The 19,951-nt window shown below is 38.3% G+C and overlaps 1 protein-coding gene across 4 annotated transcripts in view; it reads left to right on the forward strand.

Moving 5' to 3' along the window:
• The window catches only part of FAM240B (family with sequence similarity 240 member B), a 95,396-nt gene extending 76,762 nt beyond the window's left edge, over nt 1–18,634 (forward strand). For all 4 annotated transcript variants that reach the window (XM_079925800.1, XM_079925798.1, XM_079925799.1 and 1 more), the window contains 2 exons: nt 660–805; nt 18,045–18,634. In XM_079925800.1, coding sequence (XP_079781926.1) covers nt 663–805; nt 18,045–18,138 — 237 coding nt within the window. In that variant the 5' untranslated portion in view covers nt 660–662 and the 3' untranslated portion in view covers nt 18,139–18,634. The remainder of the gene's footprint in view (nt 1–659; nt 806–18,044) is intronic.
• The last annotated feature ends 1,317 nt before the right edge of the window (nt 18,635–19,951 follow it).

The following is a 19,951-nucleotide window of genomic DNA, read 5'->3' on the forward strand; positions in this document are numbered from 1 at the left end:
TCTCTTTCTACACACACACACACACACACACACACACACACAAAGCTGTGAAGTAATTGTTAAAGGATAATTTCTTAAGTTCAAACCATGACTCTCATACAAATATAAAATGAACTTGTATCAAATATTTTACTTAACTTACTATAATTAATAAGAAAACTAGTAAGATACTACAACTGATTCAAGGAGAATTAAAAAAACACATATATAGACAATCAAGAATATTAAAATGAATTTATAAGTAGATGAAAATTGGTTGATATTCACAGCGATATCAATCACATTCCACTGGACAAAATATATTTGAATCTCTATGTTCAAAAATCATTTGCATTACTATACTTTTTCTATAATTTACAGAGTTGTAAAATAGCTCAAAGGCATGAAAGGGGCAGGCCCTTGTAGAAGCAGATAATCTGGAAGGGTTATCAGACATCCTTTGTATTTTTGCTCATTTCAAAATTTTTCACAGTATATTCTGACATTAACCATTATTATCCCTATTTGCAGTTGACAAACAAAATCATAGTGACTGTGATTTGTCTACAGGCACAAAAAGTGTAACTGGCAGTGTATGGATTCAAACTCATTTTTCATCACTCCAAAATTAGAGTGGCTTTATTTGAAGTACTTGGGTTTGTTTTTTCTTTTATTTTCAGAGGATGAACAATCAATACATACGTCGAGAAGTCTTCTGCTGTGAAACTTGTCATGAGCTCAAAAGCTTCTGGGAGAAAGAAATTAGCAAACAGACTGGTTACCGGGAACTGGAGGAAGATCGTCAGGGAAGAAGTGCCCTGAGAAAGTATGTGGATTGTTTCTTCACTATTTTTTGAGGTAGATTTCCCCAGAAACATACCAGATGTGAAGATGGGGAAACTGAATTGTTTTCATTACCTACTGTTCTAATAATGCAAATATTGGAGGTGGTATGGTTTAGTCGGTGTAGCCACAGGCAAAAGGAGAATGAGGCTTAGAAGGAAGACATTTATTATACACACAGCTTTCAGAGAGAGTATCACTGCATGCCACTCAGGGCCACAGGATAAGCACCAGGTTTTGGCCACGTGGCAGAAGATGAAAGCAGAGGGAAAGTCTAAGCCAGAGCCTTTATCAGGGTTTCCAAGGAAAGGCAGAGTAAACAGTTTAGGATTGGCTAGTTTGAATAATTCCTGAGGGTTGTGGGATTTAGGGATGGTCTCTAGTTGTCTGGTGCCTGGCCTGGTCTTGGGATGATATAGGGCAGGGGAAATATGGCTTTATCTATGAGAGTTAGATAAGGAGGTGCTTAGGGCCACAGACTCAGGATTGGTTGACATGCAGAAGGCTAGCCCTGTCAAGGGCAGCCAGGAAGCTTTTTAAGATGTCAAAATATCATAAAATATAGAAAATTAAAGACTTGATTAATTCATCTACTCATTTAGTCTTGCTACCATCTATATCAGAGTTTCTCAACCTCAGCACAACTGACATTTAGGGTCTTATAATTCTTTGTTACTAAGGCAGCTGTCCTATGCTTTGTAAGATGTTTAGCAGCATCCCTCAAAACATTAGATGCTGCTAGTACGCCCCTGCCACATTGTGACAACCAAAAATATCTCCTGACATTGCCAAGTGTCCTCTGGAGGGCAAAGTTGCCCCTTATTGAGAACCAATGACTTATAGATATGAACAAGCTTTTTCTTGGTGTAAACAAAAATGAGTTTCTGTTATTTATATCTTAATGAACTGAAAAAATCTCTTCCTCACCCTGCCTCTGTTGCAATCCTCAGCACACGAGGATACACTGAATTTCAGAGTTAGGTCAACAGATGTGTATAAGTGTGAAAGATCCCACATCTGAGATGATACATATTAAGTTTCTTGGGGGAAGAATAATGTGATCTTCCTCTTACTGGCAGTTGAACTTGTTCTAGTCAAAGAAGTCTGCTGAGAGGGGAACATTTATTTACGTGAGAAGATGTGTCACAAGTGTCAACATTGCTCTGACTAAAAGGGCCAGCACCTGCCCTCACACATGTAGTGCCCTGGAGCAGACAGATCAGCTCAACTTTTCAGGGACTGTCTGGGTTCTCTGTCCCTAAAATGGGAACAGCCCAGCCAGGCTGTCTATTTGCTGAGATGCCCACTTATAAGTGGAATCACATCTGTGTGTTCTGCTGGACAGCAAGGCATGTGCTTCCATGTTTCTGAGTATGCTGAGCTACAAACATGTGTAATTCACATGTGTTGCACCAACATTAACTTCTAAAAACTTTTCTTCAGCTCCTGAGGGGAAATAGCCTCTCTCTATATCCAGAGAAGAGCTCTACCATTATTCCAGTTACATTCCTGGTTGTCCAGCAAGAAAAACCAGGTTTTTCTAAATGCTAAAAGAGTTACATGTTAGAGCACCCAGTCCTGAAGAGTCCAGGGGAGCAAGAAGAGTCAGTTGTATGGTCCCTGCCATCTTCCTCCCCAGTCCTGGCGCACAAGTCCACTGGGAGCCAGATCCCCACGTGAGCCCTGTACTGAATCTTCCTTTCCAGAAGCCCTGGGGTGTGGGATTAAGAGCAAAATTTGCAATATGATCTGACTTTTTTAATGTATAGATGCAGTTTATCCATATGTATAGGGAAAGATTAGAAGAAAATACTCTAAAATATTAAGAGGGTTATTTTTGACTGGTGGAATGGCAAATTTTGTGTGCATGTGTTCTTCTATTTTTTTCCAAAGTTTCTAAAATGACACTACCATATTATAATTAGGAAAAAAGTTATTCAAAAAAGCAACCATTTGCAAATGGCCCATAGAACAAATGAATTAATTATCCAGGTTCTAATGTGCCCCCTAAAAAGACTCCCTTCAGAGTTTGGAGCAGTTTTCTCTTCCTGCTATAGCCAAGAGAATAAATCTTCAAAATGTGCTCATCATGAAACGTTTTAGCATTGTCTCTCCCAAATAAACGTTTGAAGATGGAGACAGAGCTGCTGCCTTGCTCAGAGAAGAGGAAAATCAGCAGAGGCTGGGGGAGGAGAGGCAGCTTCTGTGGTCTCCTCCTCTGTTCTTGAGTCTCACTTACCAGAGCTGTTGCCCCCTATCAACTATGAATATAAAACTCAAAAAGCCTTCTTAATTTGGTAAACAATGAATGACAACATAGTGGTTTTGTTATTATTTTTGTTAAAAAACGAAAACAAAACAAAACATACAGCCACATATATCCCAGATGAACCAAGTTGCACAGAAAGAATATAAATATTTTTAAACCAAAACCAGAATGTCAGAATATTTGCTTAAATATTGCTTATGTAAGCAAACAGTTTGAAATATTGTCCTAGAATAATTATCTTCCAGGATACACTTGACCAGACCAATGAATGGCATAAAACCTTGGGTCCCTATTTCACCTAAGGCTATGGCTTTCCAAAATGCTTATATGTAAGTGCATAACCTGAGACACACACATAACACTGACACCTTTTGTTATTTTACCCTCCATTTATAAAAGTGGCAATTTCAAGCCACTGTGCAATCAAGAAATGTTCTAAATGAACAGTAGAAGACAAAAACCTCAAAAAAAAAACCTCAAAATTTTCCACCAACGCCTTTGCTGATAGAACAGAGCCAATAATGCCTTATGTTCCTCAGCTGGGCTAACCGGCAAGGCCTTGTGCCCAAGCTGAGTAGAGTGGAAACAGGTGTTTCACCATGGACATGCTCATTAGCACATGCCTACGGGTTCACTGACTGAGAGGAATGCAACCAGAGCTGCAGAGAATCCATTTACCCTAGGAACACATGTGTGTGGAAGAAGCCCTGGAGGTGAGATCACAAGCCAAAGTGGGTGGCCTCAGAACTAGAAACCCTCTTACTCTCTCTGAGTCTGGCTAGAAAGAAGCAGCACAGCAGGCATCAGTCCCCTGGAGAAGTTGAAGTCTGTTTGCAAATAACTGATTGAGGCAATTTGAGAGAAGTCAAGTGTACTGTAGGTACAATGAACAAATCTCCTGGTGTGTTGGGACAGTCCAGGTGTATGTATATCAATTTGTTATAATTATGAATTGTGCTCCCTTTTATTTCCAAAGTATCTCAATTTAGATGATAAATTATATGAACACCTAAGCCTAAATAACCAGCCTGTAACTATAACTGAGTAAATGTACAATGCTTATATGAAAATAATAATTTTTTAATGCAAGAAGTATGATCTTCAAAATACCTCTTCAGAATTTAGCAGAGCTCAGAGTGTCTAAGTGAGGAGAGGGGGTTTATCAGGCCTCACCCCAAGACCACTCACCTCCCTCTGCTTTGATTCCTACTTATCAGTTATGTCAATCAGGATGCTTTCAGAAGCAGGTAACAAAATATCCAACTCATAATCTCCAAGCCAGATGAAATCATCATTTCAAACTTTTTATAAGATTTAGTCTATGAAAAATAACCAGTGAGAAAAATTTTAGTTAGTTTTTTCATTCAAACTGAGGGGGTGAGGTATATGGCTGGTAAACTGAGTTGTTCAGAGCAGTATGCTGAGCTGCCCCGTGACCAGATCCAGCTGGTGAGCTGAAGGTCAAAGGGAACCAGGATCAGGCCCATCTCTCCCCACTATGGAAAAACCACTGTAAAGGCATGTTCATTATTACACAGGAATAGGGGCAGCAAAAGCATCATCTGACCTTTCATATTAAAACAAAAGCACAGAGATTATGATTATAGTGTGAAATCTAAATTGGGAGATCAAAGACTCAGTAAATTATAAATTCCTTGATGACAAGGATTATTATTTTACTGCTCTTCTTTACATATTGAGGTAGCCACAGAGGTGCTCTAAACTTGCAATGGGGAGAAAGTTGACTAAGAGCCCTAGGTGCTGCCTTTCTGGATCTGCCATTTTATTTGAGCTGAGGCCACATTTACCCCTGACTGCTCTAGCCAATGACTGAGCATGGCAGGGGTAGCTAGTCCTGGTAAATTCCTGTGTGACAGAACTCCTCTACTGGGAAACTTTTACCCAGGGACTCCTCATCAGCTCAGCTAAGCTTTCTCAGAACTATGCTGTGGTTTGGGCCTTTTCCTACCCAATCATTCCTTACTTCTCACTCTCCTTTCACAGGTGTTAGACCAGCATGCTAATCTGAAGGCTATCCCTTACCATTTCTGTTTCTTCCCCCAACCCCTGCTTTATTTTTCATGGTTGATTCCTTTGAATCTGCTTCTTGGAGGACCCAAACTGGCACATATCTTTAGGGCCTAGCAAGCACATGATAGAAAAAAAAAAAAACTAATTATGTGCCCAGTTGATCTTATGTGGTTCTTAGTAAGGACATTGTGATTCTGGTTTGTGATTCTGGCTTATGGTTCTTAAAAAAAGTCCTCCTTTCTAGTCAAATCCCATACTTATCAAGCAGAATCTGTGTTCCTAGATATTAATTACAACTCCTCCACTAATCAGATGAATCTAGAACAATAAATAGTAAATATCATTTGGTCTCCATTTGAAAAGTGAGGTCAGTATTTCTAGACTTAAGGAAAAAAATGTTCTCTTCAAGTTTAATGTCAGTTTTATTGCTCCTCTGCTGTATCTGACTCTGCATACCAATTTTTAAGCATTATCTTTCTCATATTGACCTTCCTTACTATAGAAGAAAAGATCCATATATACACTTATATTCACCAGCTTACTGAGAGCACAAAGATAAAGGGAAGCAACACAGTGATGAAAGATATTGACCAGAAAGGGGCAGAAAACAGTCTAAATACTCATAAAATAGGATTTAATGGGAACTAGGTAGGTAGTGGCATCTATCATCCATCTGGCAATAAATGGTGATATAGCTAATACAAAAAGTGAATAAATGTGTCATAAACCCCAGATTCCTAAATTCTGTTCCTAGAATAAATTCATCATTCCAAATGTGTTAATTTGGTTCCTCCAAGAAGCAGAGGGCAAGATGAAATTAGATGGGTGTGAGATTTATTGGGGAAAGCACCTGTGAGAGAAAAATGGGAAGCAAGTTATGGTGTGCTGGTAAACATTTAGTGACTGTCTCTCTGTGGAAAAAATGTATACACATATGTATGTACATAATTTTATTATGAATTTTACTTTTATAAAGATGTGTGACATATACTTTACAAATAAGAATAAAACATGCAGTGCTCTTTATTACACATTTCATATATCCAACTGATTCTCACAGCATCCTTCTATTGGTTTTTGCCAACCTTTTGTCTCTATAGCCAACATATGGTTGCAATTCAGCCATGATAGGACAAAATCAGACAACGAATAAATGTTTAATTACTATACAATTCAGCAAAGTCAGATTGTTAAGGATTATAGTTTTCTAGTGCCGGAAGAGCTTTTCCACATTCTTTTTCTGCCATTCACAACATGATAGTTATAGAAGACAGGGCACACTTCTAAGTTTAATCTGCATTATTAAGATTTTCTCCATCACTTTCTTAAATCTAGATGAGGGGGCGGCAAATATTTCCTATAAAGGACAAAGTAGTAAATATTTTGGGCTTTGTGCTCTATGTTGCAACTACTCAATCCTGCCATTGTATGAAAGCAGTCACAGACAATAGTCACAAATGGGCAGGGCTGTGTTCTGATAAAACTTTATTTACAAAAACAGGCAATTGGCCAGCAGGATCTCTGAGTAACACATTTTCATACCCACCACACCAAGGAAAAGTTAAAGCCCCTTTAATTAATGATGAATTCACATTATATTATGCCCCTACAGTTAAATGAAACATACAGGCAGCAACCTTTATTACTGAGCTTTAAAAGACCCCAGGTGACAAAAGTCATGTACATTTGGAGGCAGATTTATTTACAGAGCCTTTCAGAGATGCTTAACAACGGGAGCTTGTGAGCTTGGATATTTCCCAGGTTGGAGAGGTGGGATAACAAGATGATTAACAAATAACAAGATGATTACTTAATAACCATAATGAAGGAATATAATTATTAAAACTACTAATAGGTGGATCTCAATACAAGGTCATATAATCTCAATAAATCATCACTTCTTAAGAAAAATGTGCATGGACCTATGTCCACTAATGGGAGAGCAGCAGTTACATGTTTTATCTTCCCTTTCAAACCGGCAAACTATATTTCTATGTCATTAATTCTATTTAAAGTTGAGGTAGAATGAGGATGATATCCCCCCATGTCCCTATTCTCTCAGTATTTCAACTTTTAATCCTTGGTTGCTAATGTGCTTAAGCAACATCACCACCAAACAACAGGCCAACATTCCAAATTCTTTCCATTCTTTCTTGGGCCCATAATTGAGCAGAGTTTTACGTAAGAAGTTTCTTGGAGTCAGTTTGATAATAGGTGCCTACAGCTTTCAAAATATTTATACCCTCTAGTTATTCACCTCTGGGGATCTTTTCAAGGAAAGTAGACTGGTATATGGAAAGAGTATTAATTATTATCCTACTCATTTTAGGGTTATTTACAAGAGTAAACAATTAAGGTTGAATCCAATTTTTCTTTATTCATTATTGTGTATTCTAATTTATCCATAATAATCATGCATTGCTTTAGCATTGTTATGAATTGTGTCCCCCCAGATTCATATGGGAAGTCCTAACCACCAGCACCTTAGAATGTGACTGTATTTGGAGATAGGGCCTTTAAAACAAGTGACAGTTAAAGTGAGAGCTTTTAGGGTGGGACCCGATCCAAGTAACTGTTGTCCTTATAAGAAGAAGAGGTTATGATACACAAAGAGACACCAGGGATGCACAAACACAGAGGAAAGGCCACATGAGGATGGAGCAAGAAGGACATCTGCATGTAAAGGAGAGAGGCCTTGGGAGAAATCAAACCTGTTAACACCTTGATCTTGAACTATCACCCTCCAAAACTGAGACAATAATTGTCTGTTGCTTAAGCCAATCAGCCTGGTATTTTGTTATGGCAGCCCTATTAAATGAATAAAATGATTTATCCAACTTAAGAAACTAACCAAGCATATTTTTTAACATCTTTATTGGAGTATAATTGCTTTACCATGGTGTGTTAGTTTCTGCTTTATAACAAAGTGAATCAGCTATACATAAACATATATCCCCGTATCTCCTCCTTCTTGTGTCTCCCTCCCACCCTCCCTATCCCACCTCTCTAGGTCATGGCAAAGCACCAACCTGATCTCCCTGTGCTACGCGGCTGCTTCCCAGTAGCTGTCTATTTTACATATGGGAGTATATTTAAGTCCATGCCACTCTCTCTTCGTCCCAGCTTACCCTTCCACTTCCCCGTGTCCTAAGGCCATTCTCTAGGTCTGTGTCTTTATACCTGTCCTACCCCTAGAATCTTCAGAACCATTTTTCTTCAGATTCCATATATACATGTTAGCATATGGTATTTATTATTCTCTTTCTGACTTACTTCTCTCTGTATGAGAGACTCCAAGTCCATCTACCTCACTACAAATAACTCAGTTTTGTTTCTTTTTGTGGCTGAGTAATATTCCATTGTATATATGTGCCACATCTTCTTTATTCATTCATTTGTCAATGGACACTTAGGTTGCTTCTATGTCCTGGCTATTGTAAATAGAGCTGCAATGAACATTGGGTACATGACTCTTCTTGAATTATGGTTTTCTCAGGGTATATGCCCAGTAGTGGGATTGCTGGGTCATATGGTAGTTTTAGTTTTTTAAGGAACCTCCATACTGTTCTCCATAGTGGCTGTATCAATTTACATTCCCACTAACAGTGCAAGAGGGTTCCCTTTTCTCCACACCCTCTCCAGCATTTATTGCTTGCAGATTTTTTGATGATGGCCATTCTGACTGGTGTGAGATGATATCTCATTACAGTTTTGATTTGAATTTCTCTATGATTAGTGATGTTGAGCATCCTTTCATGTGTTTGTTGGCAAATTGTATATCTTCTTCGGAGAAATGTCTATTTAGGTCTTCTGCCCGTTTTTGGATTGGGTTGTTTGTATTTTTGTTATTGAGCTGCATGAGCTGCTTGTAAATTTTGGAGATTAATCCTTTGTCAGTTGCTTCATTTGCAAATATTTTCTCCCATTCTGAGGGTTGTCTTTTCATCTTGTTTATGGTTTCCTTTACTGTGCAAAAGCTCTTAAGTTTCATTAGGTCCCATTTGTTTATTTTTGTTTTTATTTCCATTTCTCTAGGAGGTGGGTCAAAAAGGATCTTGCTGTGATTTATGTCATAGAGTGTTTTTCCTGTGTTTTCCTCTAAGAGTTTTATAGTGTCTGGCCTTACATTTAGGTCTTTAATCCACTTTGAGTTTATTTTTGGGTATGCTGTTAGGGAGTGTGCTAATTTCATTCTTTTACATGTAGCTGTCTAGTTTTCCCAGCCCCACTTATTGAAGAGGCTGTCTTTTCTCCATTGTATATTCTTGCCTCCTGTATCAAAAATGAGGTGACCATATGTGCGTGGGTTTATCTCTGGGCTTTCTATCCTATTCCATTGATCTATATTTCTGTTTTTGTGCCGGTACCATACTATCTTGATTACTGTAACTTGGTAGTATAGTCTGAAGTCTGGGAGCCTGATTGCTCCAGCTCCATTTTTCTTTCTCAAGATTGCTTTGGCTATTTGGGGTCTTTTGTGTTTCCATACAAATTGTGAAATTTTTTGTTCTAGTTCTGTGAAAAATACCATTAGTAGTTTGATAGGGATTGCATTGAATCTGTAAATTGCTTTGCGTAGTATAGTCGTTTTGACAATATTGATTCCGCCAATCTAAGAACATAGTATATCTTACCAACTGTTTGTGTCATCTTTAATTTCTTTCATCAGTGTCTTATAGTTTTCTGCATTCAGGTCTTTTGTCTCCTTAGGTAGGTTTATTCCTAGTTAATTTATTCTTTTTGTTGCAATGGTAAATGGGAGTGTTTACTTAATTTCTCTTTCTTATTTTTCATCATTAGTTTATAGGAATGCAAGAGATTTCTGTACATTAATTTTGTATACTGCTACTTTACCATATTCATTGATTAGCTCTAGTAGTTTTCTGTTTGCAACTTTCGGATTCTCTATATGTAGTATCATGTCATCTGCAAACAGTGACAGCTTTACTTCTTCTTTTCCGATTTGAATTCCTTTTTCTTCTCTGATAGCTGTGGCTAAAACGTCCAAACTATGTTGAATAACAGTGGTGAGCGAGGATAACCTTTTCTCTTTCTTATTGTAGAGGAAATGGTTTCAGCTTTTCACCATTGAGAACAACGTAGTCTGCAGGTTTGTCATATATGGCCTTTATTATGTTGAGGTAAGTTCCCTCTATGCCTACATTCTGGAGTGTTTTTGTCATAAATGGGTGTTTAATTTTGTTGAAAGCTTTTTCTACATCAATTGAGATGATGATATGATTTTTCTCCTTCAATTTGTTAATATGGTTTATCACATTGATTGATTTGCATATATTGAAGAATCCTTGCATTCCTGGGATAAACCCAACTTGATCAGGGTGTATGATCCTTTTAATGTGCTATTGGATTCTGTTTGCTAGTATTTTGTTGAGAATTTTTGCGTCTACGTTCATCAGTGACACTGGCCTATAGTTTTCTTTCCTTGTGACATCTTTGTCTGGTTTTGGTATCAGGGTGATGGTGGCCTCGTAGAATGAGTTTGGGAGTGTTCCTCCCTCTGCTATATTTTGGAAGAGTTTAAGAAGGATAGATGTTAGCTCTTCTCTAAATGTATGATAGAATTCATCTGTGAAGCCATCTGGTTCTGGGCTTTTATTTGTTGGAAGTTTTTTAATCACAGTCCCAATATCAGTGTTTGTGATTGGTCTGTTTATGTTTTCTATTTCTTCCTGGTTCAGTCTGGGAAGATTGTGCTTTTCTAAGAATTTGTAGATTTCTTCCAGGTTGTCCATTTTATTGGCATATAGTTACTGGTAGTAATCTCTCATGATCCTTTGTATTTCTGCAGTGTGTGTTGTAACTTCTCCCTTTTCATTTCTAATTCTATTGATTTGAGTCTTCTCCCTTTTTTTCTTGATGAGTCTGGCTAATGGTTTATCAATTTTACCTTTTCAAAGAACCAGCTTTTAGTTATATTGATCTTTGCTATTGTTTCCTTCATTTCTTTTTCATTTATTTCTGATCTGATCTTTATGATTTCTTTCCTTCTGCTAATTTTTTGTTGTTGTTCTTCTTCTTCTTTCTCTAATTGTTTAGGTGTAAGGTTAGGTTGTTTATTTGAGATGGTTTTTTTTTTTTGAGATAGGATTATATTGCTATAAACTTCCCTCTTAGAACTGTTTTTGCTGCATCCCATAGGTTTTGGGTCATTGTGTTTTCATTGTCATTTGTTTCTAGGTATTTTTTGATTTCCTCTTTGATTTCTTCAGTGATCTCTTGGTTATTTAGTAATGTGTTGTTTAGCCTCCATATGTTTGTATATTTTACAGATTTTTTTCCTGTAATTGTTATGTAGTCTCAGGGTGTTGTGGTCAGAAAAGATATTTGATATGATTTCAATTTTCTTAAATTTACCAAGGCTTGATTTGTGACCCAAGATATGATCTATCCTGGAGAATGTTCCATGAGCACTTGAGAAGAAAGTGTATTCTGTTGTTTTTGGATGGAATGTCCTATAAATATCAATTAAGTACATCTTGTTTAATGCATCATTTAAAGCTTGGGTTTTCTGATTTATTTTCAGTTTGGATGATCTGTCCATTGGTGAAAGTGGGGTGTTAAAGTCCCCTACTATGATTGTGTTACTGTCGATTTCCCGTTTTATGGCTGTTAGCATTTGCCTTATGTATTGAGGTGCTCCTATGTTGGGTGCATAAATATTTACAATTGTTGTATCTTCTTCTTGGATTGACCCCTTGATCATTATGTAGTGTCCTTCTTTGTCTCCCTTAATAGTCTTTAGTTTACAGTCTATTTTACCTGATATGAGAATTTCTACTCCAGCTTTCTTTTGATTTCTATTTGCATGGAATATCTTTTTCCATCACCTCACTTTCAGTCTGTATGTGTCCCTAGGTCTGAAGTGTTTCTCTTGTAGACAACATATATATGGGTCTTGTTTTTGTATCCATTCAGCCAGCCTATGTCTTTTTGTGGGAGCATTTAATCCATTTACATTTAAGGTAATTATCAATATGTATGTTCCTGTTATGATTTTTTTAATTATTTGGGTTTGTTATTGTAGGTCTTTTCCTTCTCTTGTGTTTCCTGCCTAGAGAAGTTCCTTTAGCATTTGTTGTAAAGCTGGTTCAGTGGTGCCGAATTCTCTTAGCTTTTGTTGTATGTAAAGGTTTTAATTTCTCTGTCGAATCTGAATGAGATCCTTGCTGGGTAATCTTGGTTGTTGGTATTTTCCCTTTCATCACTTTAAATATGTCTTGCAATTTCCTTCTGGCTTGCAGTTTTTCTGCTGAGAGATCAGCTGTTAACCTTATGGGGATTCCCTTGTATGTTATTTGTTGTTTTTCCCTTGCTGCTTTTAATATTTTTTCTTTGTATTTAATTTTTGATAGTTTGATTGATATTCGTCCTGGCATGATTCTCCTTGGATTTGTCCTATATGGGAATCTCTGCACTTCCTGGACTTGATTGACTATTTCCTTTCCCATATTATGGACATTTTCAACTATAATCTCTTCAAATATTTTCTCAGTCCCTTTCTTTTTCTCTTCTTCTTCTGTGACCCCTATAAATAGAATGTTGTCCCAGAGGTCTCTGAGACTGTCCTCAGTTCTTTTCATTCTTTTTTCTTTATTCTGCTCTGCAGTAGTTATTTCCACTGTTTTATCTTCCAGGTCACTTATCTGTTCTTCTGACTCAGTTATTCTGCTATTGATTCCTTCTAGAGAAGTTTTAATTTCATTTATTGTGTTGTTAATCAAGGTTTGTTTACTCTTTAGTTCTTCTAGGTCCTTGTTAAACATTTCTTGTATTTTCTCCATTCTATTTCCAAGATTTTAGATCATCTTTACTATCATTACTTTGAATTCTCTTTCAGGTAGACTGCTTATTTCCTCTTCATTTGTTAGGTCTGGTGGGTTTTTACCTTGCTCCTTCATCTGCTGTGTGTTTCTCTGTCTTCTTATTTTGCTTAACTTACTGTGTTTGGGGTCTCCTTTTCACAGGCTGCAGGTTCGTAGTTCCCTTGTTTTTGGTGTCTGCCCCCAGTGGCTGTTGGTTCAGTGGGTTGTGTAGGCTCCCTAGTGGAGGGGACTGGTGCCTGTGTTCTGGTGGATAAGGCTGGATCTTGTTTTTCTGGTGGGCAGAACCACGTACGGTGGTGTGTTTTGGGATGTCTGTAACCTTATTATGATTTTAGGCAGCCTCTCTGCTAATGGGTGGGGTTGTGTTCCTGTCTTGCTAGTTGTTTGGCATAGGGTGTCCAGCACTGTAGCTTGCTGGTTATTCAGTGGTGCTGTGTCTTAGCGTTGAGAAGGAGATCTCTGGAAGAGCTTTCACTGTTTGATATTACATGGAGCTGGGAGGCCTCTGGTTGACCAATGTCCTGAACTTGGCTCTCCCACCTCAGAGGCACAGGCCTGACACCCAGCCGGAGCACCAAGACCCTGTTAGCCACATGGCTCAGAATAAATGGGAGAAAAAAGAAAGAAAAAGAAATAAAATTATTAAAATAAAAAATTTTTAAAGTATTAAAATTTTAAAAATTAGAAAGTGATTATAAAAGAAGAGAGAGCAACCAAACCAAAAAACAAATCCACCATAGATAACAAGCATTAAAAACTATATTAAAAAAAAAAACACAGAAAAACAGACAGAACCCTAAGACAAATGCTAAAAGCAAAGCTATACAGACAAAATCACACAAAGAAGCATAACCATATACACTCAGAAAAAGAGAAAAAGGAAAAAAATATATATTTTTTTTAAAAAAAAGAAAGAGAGCAACCAAATCAATAAACAAATCTAGCAATGATAATAAACTCTAACTACTAAACTAAGATAAACATAAAACCAGAAACCAGTCTGTCGCATACAGCAAACCTCAAGTCTACTGTTGCTGCCAAAGTCCACCGCCTCAATTTTGGGATGATTCGTTGTCTATTCAGGTATTCCACAGATGCAGGGTACATCAAGTTGATTGTTGAGATTTAATCTGTTGCTCCTGAGGCTGCTGGGAGAGATTTCCCTTTCTCTTCTTTGTTCACACAGCTCCTGGGGTTCAGCTTTGGATTTGGCCCCACCCGTGCGCGTAAGTCTCCTGAGGGCGTCTGTTCCCGCCCAGACAGGATGGGTTTAAAGGAGCAGCTGATTTGTGGATTCTGGCTCACTCAGGCTGGGGGAGGTCGGGGTACGGAATGTGGGGTGTCTGGCTCACTCAGGTTGCGGGGAGTTCGGGGTACGGAATGCGGGGTGAGCCGGTGGCAGCATAGGCCAGCGTAACATTGCAAAAGCCTGAGGTGCACCGTGTGTTGTCCCAGGGAATTTGTCCCTGGATCACGGGACCCTGGCAGTGGTGGGCTGCACAGTCTCCTGTGAGGGGAGGTGTGGATAGTGACCTGTACTTGCACACAGGCTCCTTGGTGGCTGCAGCAGTAGCCTTAGTGTTTCATGTCCATCTCTGGTGTTTGTGCTGATAGCCGTGGCTCACGCCCATCTCTGGAGCTCATTTAGGCGGTGCTCTGAATCCCCTCTCCTTGCGCACCCTGAAACAATCTCTTGCCTCTTAGGCAGGTCCAGAGTTTTTCCCGGACTCCCTCCCGGCTAGCTGTGGCACACTAGCCCCCTTCAGGTTGTGTTCACACAGGCAACCCCAGTCCTCTCCCTGGGGTCTGCCTCTGAAGCCTGAGCCTCAGCTCCCAGCTCCTGCCCACCCTGGAGGGTGAGCAGACAAGCCTCTGAGGCTGGTGAGTCCTGGTTGGCAGTGATCCTCTGTGTGGGAATCTTTCCACTTTGCCCTCTGCACCCCTGTTGCTGCGCTCTGCTCTGTGGCTCCGAAGCTTCCCCCGCCCCCTGCCACACCCCGTCTCCGCCTGTGAAGGGGCTTCCTAGTGTGTAGAAACTTTTCCTCCTTCACCACTTCCTCCCAGATGTGCAGGTCCCATCCCTATTCTTTTGTCTCTGTTTTTTCTTTTTTCTTTTGCCCTACCCAGGTACGTGGGGGAGTTTCTTGCCTTTTGGGTAGTCTGAGGTCTTCTGCCAGCGTTCAGTAGGTGTTCTGTAAGAGTTGTTCCACATGTAGATGTATTTCTGATGTATCTGTGGGGAGGAAAGTGATCTCCACATCTTACTACTCTGCCATCTTGAAGGTCTCCCCAAGTGTATACTTTTTAATACTAGTGTCCTTCACACTTAGGCTCCTAGACCTGCTCTCCAGAGAAAACTGACATTAACAGTTTCTCATATGTATCTCTCCAAAACTTTAGTTTTTCTAAGCAAATAAATAAGTGTGCTGTATTTTTATGCAAAATAGGATCTACACAATCTTCAATATTCTGCACTTGCCTTTTTTAATTTTTAAAAAAATTTTTATTGGAGTATAGTTTCTTTACAATATTGTTTTAGTTTATACTGTGCAGCAGAGTGAATCAGCTATACATATACATATATCCCCTTTTTTTGGATTTCTTTCTCATTTAGGTCACCACAGAGCACTGAGTAGAGTTCCCTGTGCTATACAGTAGATTCTCATTAGTTATCTATTTTATACATAGTATTAATATGCACATTCCTTTTTTAACTTATGCTATCTTGGAATTTTTTCTATATTGGCACTTTCAGTACTTCTTTAATGTTTTCCACAATAATGATGTGACAATTAATTTAAACAATCACACTGAAGGACATTTAGGTTGTTTTTCATTTTTTGGCTTTACAAACAATATTGTAATAAGAATACTTGTACATACATTATTCATACATGGATAAGCATTATGGGATAAGTTCATAGTAATGAAGATATGTCAAAAGATGAGTGTTTTAAATTTTGATAGCTATTGCCTCCTTGTCTTGCAAAGAAGTTGTTTTAAACTTCCACTCTAAGTATGGGAATGCCAATTCCCACAGTCACTCACACTATGTGTTGTCAGACTCTTAATCATTGTTAACCTGACAGGTGAAAATGGCATCTCACTGTTTTAAAATGAATTTAATTAATTACAGGTTTGGTTGAGATCTTTTCATATGCATAGGAACTAGCTGGATTTCTTCTTCAGAAACTGCCTTTGTATAGCCTCTGCCTGTTTGATTATAGACTTTCTTTTTCTTAATTGATTTATAAGCACCATGCATTTCTTTTCTTTTTGTGTACAGATCTATGAGTTTGACAAATGCTCAGAGTCATGTAATCACCACAGTCAAGATATAGAATAGTTCCATCACTCTGAAAAATTCCCTTAAGCTTCTCCTTTGTGGTCAACTCCTCTCCCAATTTCCAGTCCATAGCAACCACTGATCTGTACTTCATCCCTACAGTTTTGCCTTTTCCAGAATGTCATAAATGAATTATACAGTATGTAGTCTTTTGTGTCTGGCTCTCTTCACTTAGCACAATGTACTTGGGATTTTTTCTTCTTATTGTGTGTATCAATTGTGTACATCCATTCCTTCTCATTGCTGAGTACTTTTCTGTGGTAGGGATGTATCACAATTTGGTGATCCACTTCCCATTGAAGGACATTTAGGTTGTTTCCAGTTTTGGGTGACTATAAATAAAAGTACTGTAAACATTCACATATAGATTTCTGTGTGAAGATAAATTTCTATTTCTCTTGAGCAAATAGGATTGAAATTACTGGGTCATAGGGTAAGTGTATGATTAACTGTATAAGAAACTGCCAAACTGTTTTACAAACTGACTGCACCGTTTTGCATTTTAATAGCATGTAAAAGAGTTCCAGTTAGTCAGCATCCTGGCCAGCACTTGGTTTGAGTTTTGTTGTGAGGGTTTTTTGGTTTGGGGGGTGGGGGTTGGATTTTGGTTTTGCCAGGGGAGGTAGGGGGAAAGAGTTGGTTTTGGTTTTTTTTGTTTGTTTTGGTTATTCTGTGAGGTAAGTGGTACCTCATTGTTGTTTTAATTTGCATTTTCCTAATTATGTTGAGCATCTTCTACGTGTTTATTTGCCACCCATATTACTTCTTTAGGAAAATGTCTGTTCAACTATTTTCCTCATTATATTATTTTCTTATCATTGAGTTTGAAACTATATATATTCTGGAAATAAGTCCCTTATCAGATATGTGACTTGCAAATATTTTCTCCCTGTTTGTGGCTTGTCTTTTATTCTCTTTACAGTATCTTTCACAGAACAAATTGTTTTAATTTTGATGAAGTCCCAAATTTTTTATTCTTTTATGAATCATGCTTTTTGTAATGTATATAAGAATTTTTTCCTTATCCCAAGGTCATGAAGATATTATTTTGTGGCTTTTTTCTTGAAGCCTTGGTCTTACATTTTACATTCATGTCTATGATCCATTTTTAGTTAATTTTGTATAAGATGTGGAGTGTGGATCAAAAGCCATTTTTAATATGGATATATAATGTTCCAGCATCATTTATTGAAAAAAAATACTATCCTTCCTCCATTGAGCTGCCTTTGTACTTTGTCAAAAATCAATTGGCTATATTTGTGTATGTTTATTTCCACACCATTCTGTTCCATTGATCTGTTTCTTCCTTCACCAATGCTACACTGTCTTGATGATGGTAGCTTTACATTAAGCCTCAAAATCATGTAGCATGAGTCTCCTCCCATCTTTCTTCTACTTTAAAATTGTTTTGGCTAATTGACTTCTTTTGCCTTTCCATATAAAATTTAGAATCAGCTTGTTGATAGCTACAGAAAAGTCCTGCTGGGATTTTGATTGATATTACTCTGAATCCGCATACCAATGTAGGAAGGAATAAATTTTGGAGAAAACTACATATTCATAGACTGCTCATTACTCTACTGATTTTTTCCTTCATAAATTTGTAAAAGCCACTTATTTCTCTTAAAAAATATTCTTCAGAAGGAAAAAAACCAAAAAAACAAAAAACTTCTCTGGACCAGCAGATGTCTAGACAAATGCACTAACCACGTATATTGTTTCCCCTCCTCAGGCTCAGAGAAGAATGGAAGCAGAGACTGGAGAAAAGGCTGGGAATGTTGGACAATCCTGATGGGAAGGAGAAGCAGGCAAACACTGTGGGCTGAGAGCTTCCTGCCTCATCCACTTCAAAGATCCTGCCTCATCCACTTCAAAAGCCACCAAGGGCACTTTTCTAAGAGAAAAAACTAGCACCCAAATTATGTTGACTTACTAAGCAGGACACTCTCTATTTGCTCTCGCATTTGTGAGGGGATTTACATGTGAAACCTCCCCCAGTGCTAATGAGAGTCTTTATCCAACTCAATCCTCCCTGCCACAGAGGACAGGATGACCTCCAAAGGGATAAGAAGCTCGGGTTATCTAATATAAAAATCTCTTTGAGTTAACATGTAATGTAATTTATTTCCACATTTTCTTCTCATGTAAAAAATCTTGTTATTTTATCCAAGCTTACCAGGGGCAATGACCTTGTTGGGAAACTGGCTTACCTAGGTCTTCTGGAAAAACATAGTCATACAATCTGTTTTCCTGTTCTCCCTTTTTTGTGAAGACAGAAATGCTACTGCTTACAGAAAGAAAGCTGTTATTATGAAAAGAATAATTTTTTAACATTATGGTTTGAAAATGAACTGAACTAAATTATTTTCTCTTCATATAAATTGGGTTTTTTAAAAATAAACATTTAATTAGAAACATGCAGTAAAAGCAAAATAATGCTTAATAAACTTGGTTGTCGTGCCCTCCCTGGTGTGTGCCCTGTGTTAACCCCTCACACCTGTCGTGGTTAGTTCTCTGCTGCTATAACAAGTGTCAGCTCCAAGCTGTCTTTAGAATGTTTTGGAATTTAAAGTCACTTTCACTGCAGCCTCCTCTCAGGCCCAGAGCATGATCATGGTCACAGATCAGGAGGGACTCTGACAATCACAGGAACTAGGGCTCCTCTTCTCCTCTACCCAGGGATTCCTCACAGGGGACAGGAGCAGAGTGGGAAGCCTGAGGCAGCCAAGGAGCACAGATGGCCAGAGGGACCCAGAGAATGACACAGACAATCCTGGGGAGGGTATCACAGCACTCACAGATGCTATGTGGTGGCATAAACTGCTGTCCCTATAAAATTAAAAGAGATCCTTATGGCTGAGAGGTCCACAGGGTGGCAACAGGGTTGGAGAGGTGATTCCACATCCCCACAGTTATGAGATCCAGGGTACAATGTTCAGGTCTTTGCTATAGGCTCTTATCCAATTCAGATGTAACAACTAAGCAGTAAATTACAGCTGGGAAAATCTGAGCAAAGTTTGGGAAAAGAAGCTAATAATAAAATAGAATTTTAGTAAGGACAGAGAACCATGGGAATAGATATCAGGATACATAACCACATCTGAGAGTCAGCGAAAGCCCCCTGAGAAACTGATGTTTAAGCTGAGACATAAAAATGAGTAAGAGTCATGCAGAAGAAAAGAAACAGCATGTGTGAAGAACTAAAGAGGAGCAGGAGGGCTGCAGAGTGGAGGGGGCCTGGGGGTCCTGGGAGGTGAAGAACCAGGAAACGTGTCTGTGACACAGAATGAGGAGGGCAGCTGTTTTATGGGAGGGTGGAGACATGAGCAGGGGCCTCTGGGGCCCAAGCTAAAGATCCTGCATTGATCCACAGGGGATTAGGAAGCCATTGACAGATTTTAGGTAGAGAAATGAACAGATTAGGTTTGCATTTTTAATTTTTACAGATTTTGTCTATACATACATATGTATATAATTTTATATAAGTGCATAAATTTGATCATATCAGATATGCTGATATGATTTTATTAGTTTTTAATTAACCTTTTATCCCTTGTCTTTACTGTCTTGACTTGCTCCCTCCCTTTTTTTTGAAGCTCCACATCCATGATGTGGATATTCCATAATAAAGTCAACAAT

The sequence above is a fragment of the Stenella coeruleoalba genome (genome assembly GCF_951394435.1).
Source record: "Stenella coeruleoalba genome assembly, chromosome: 7".
In the NCBI taxonomy this organism is placed as follows: Eukaryota; Metazoa; Chordata; class Mammalia; order Artiodactyla; family Delphinidae; genus Stenella; species Stenella coeruleoalba.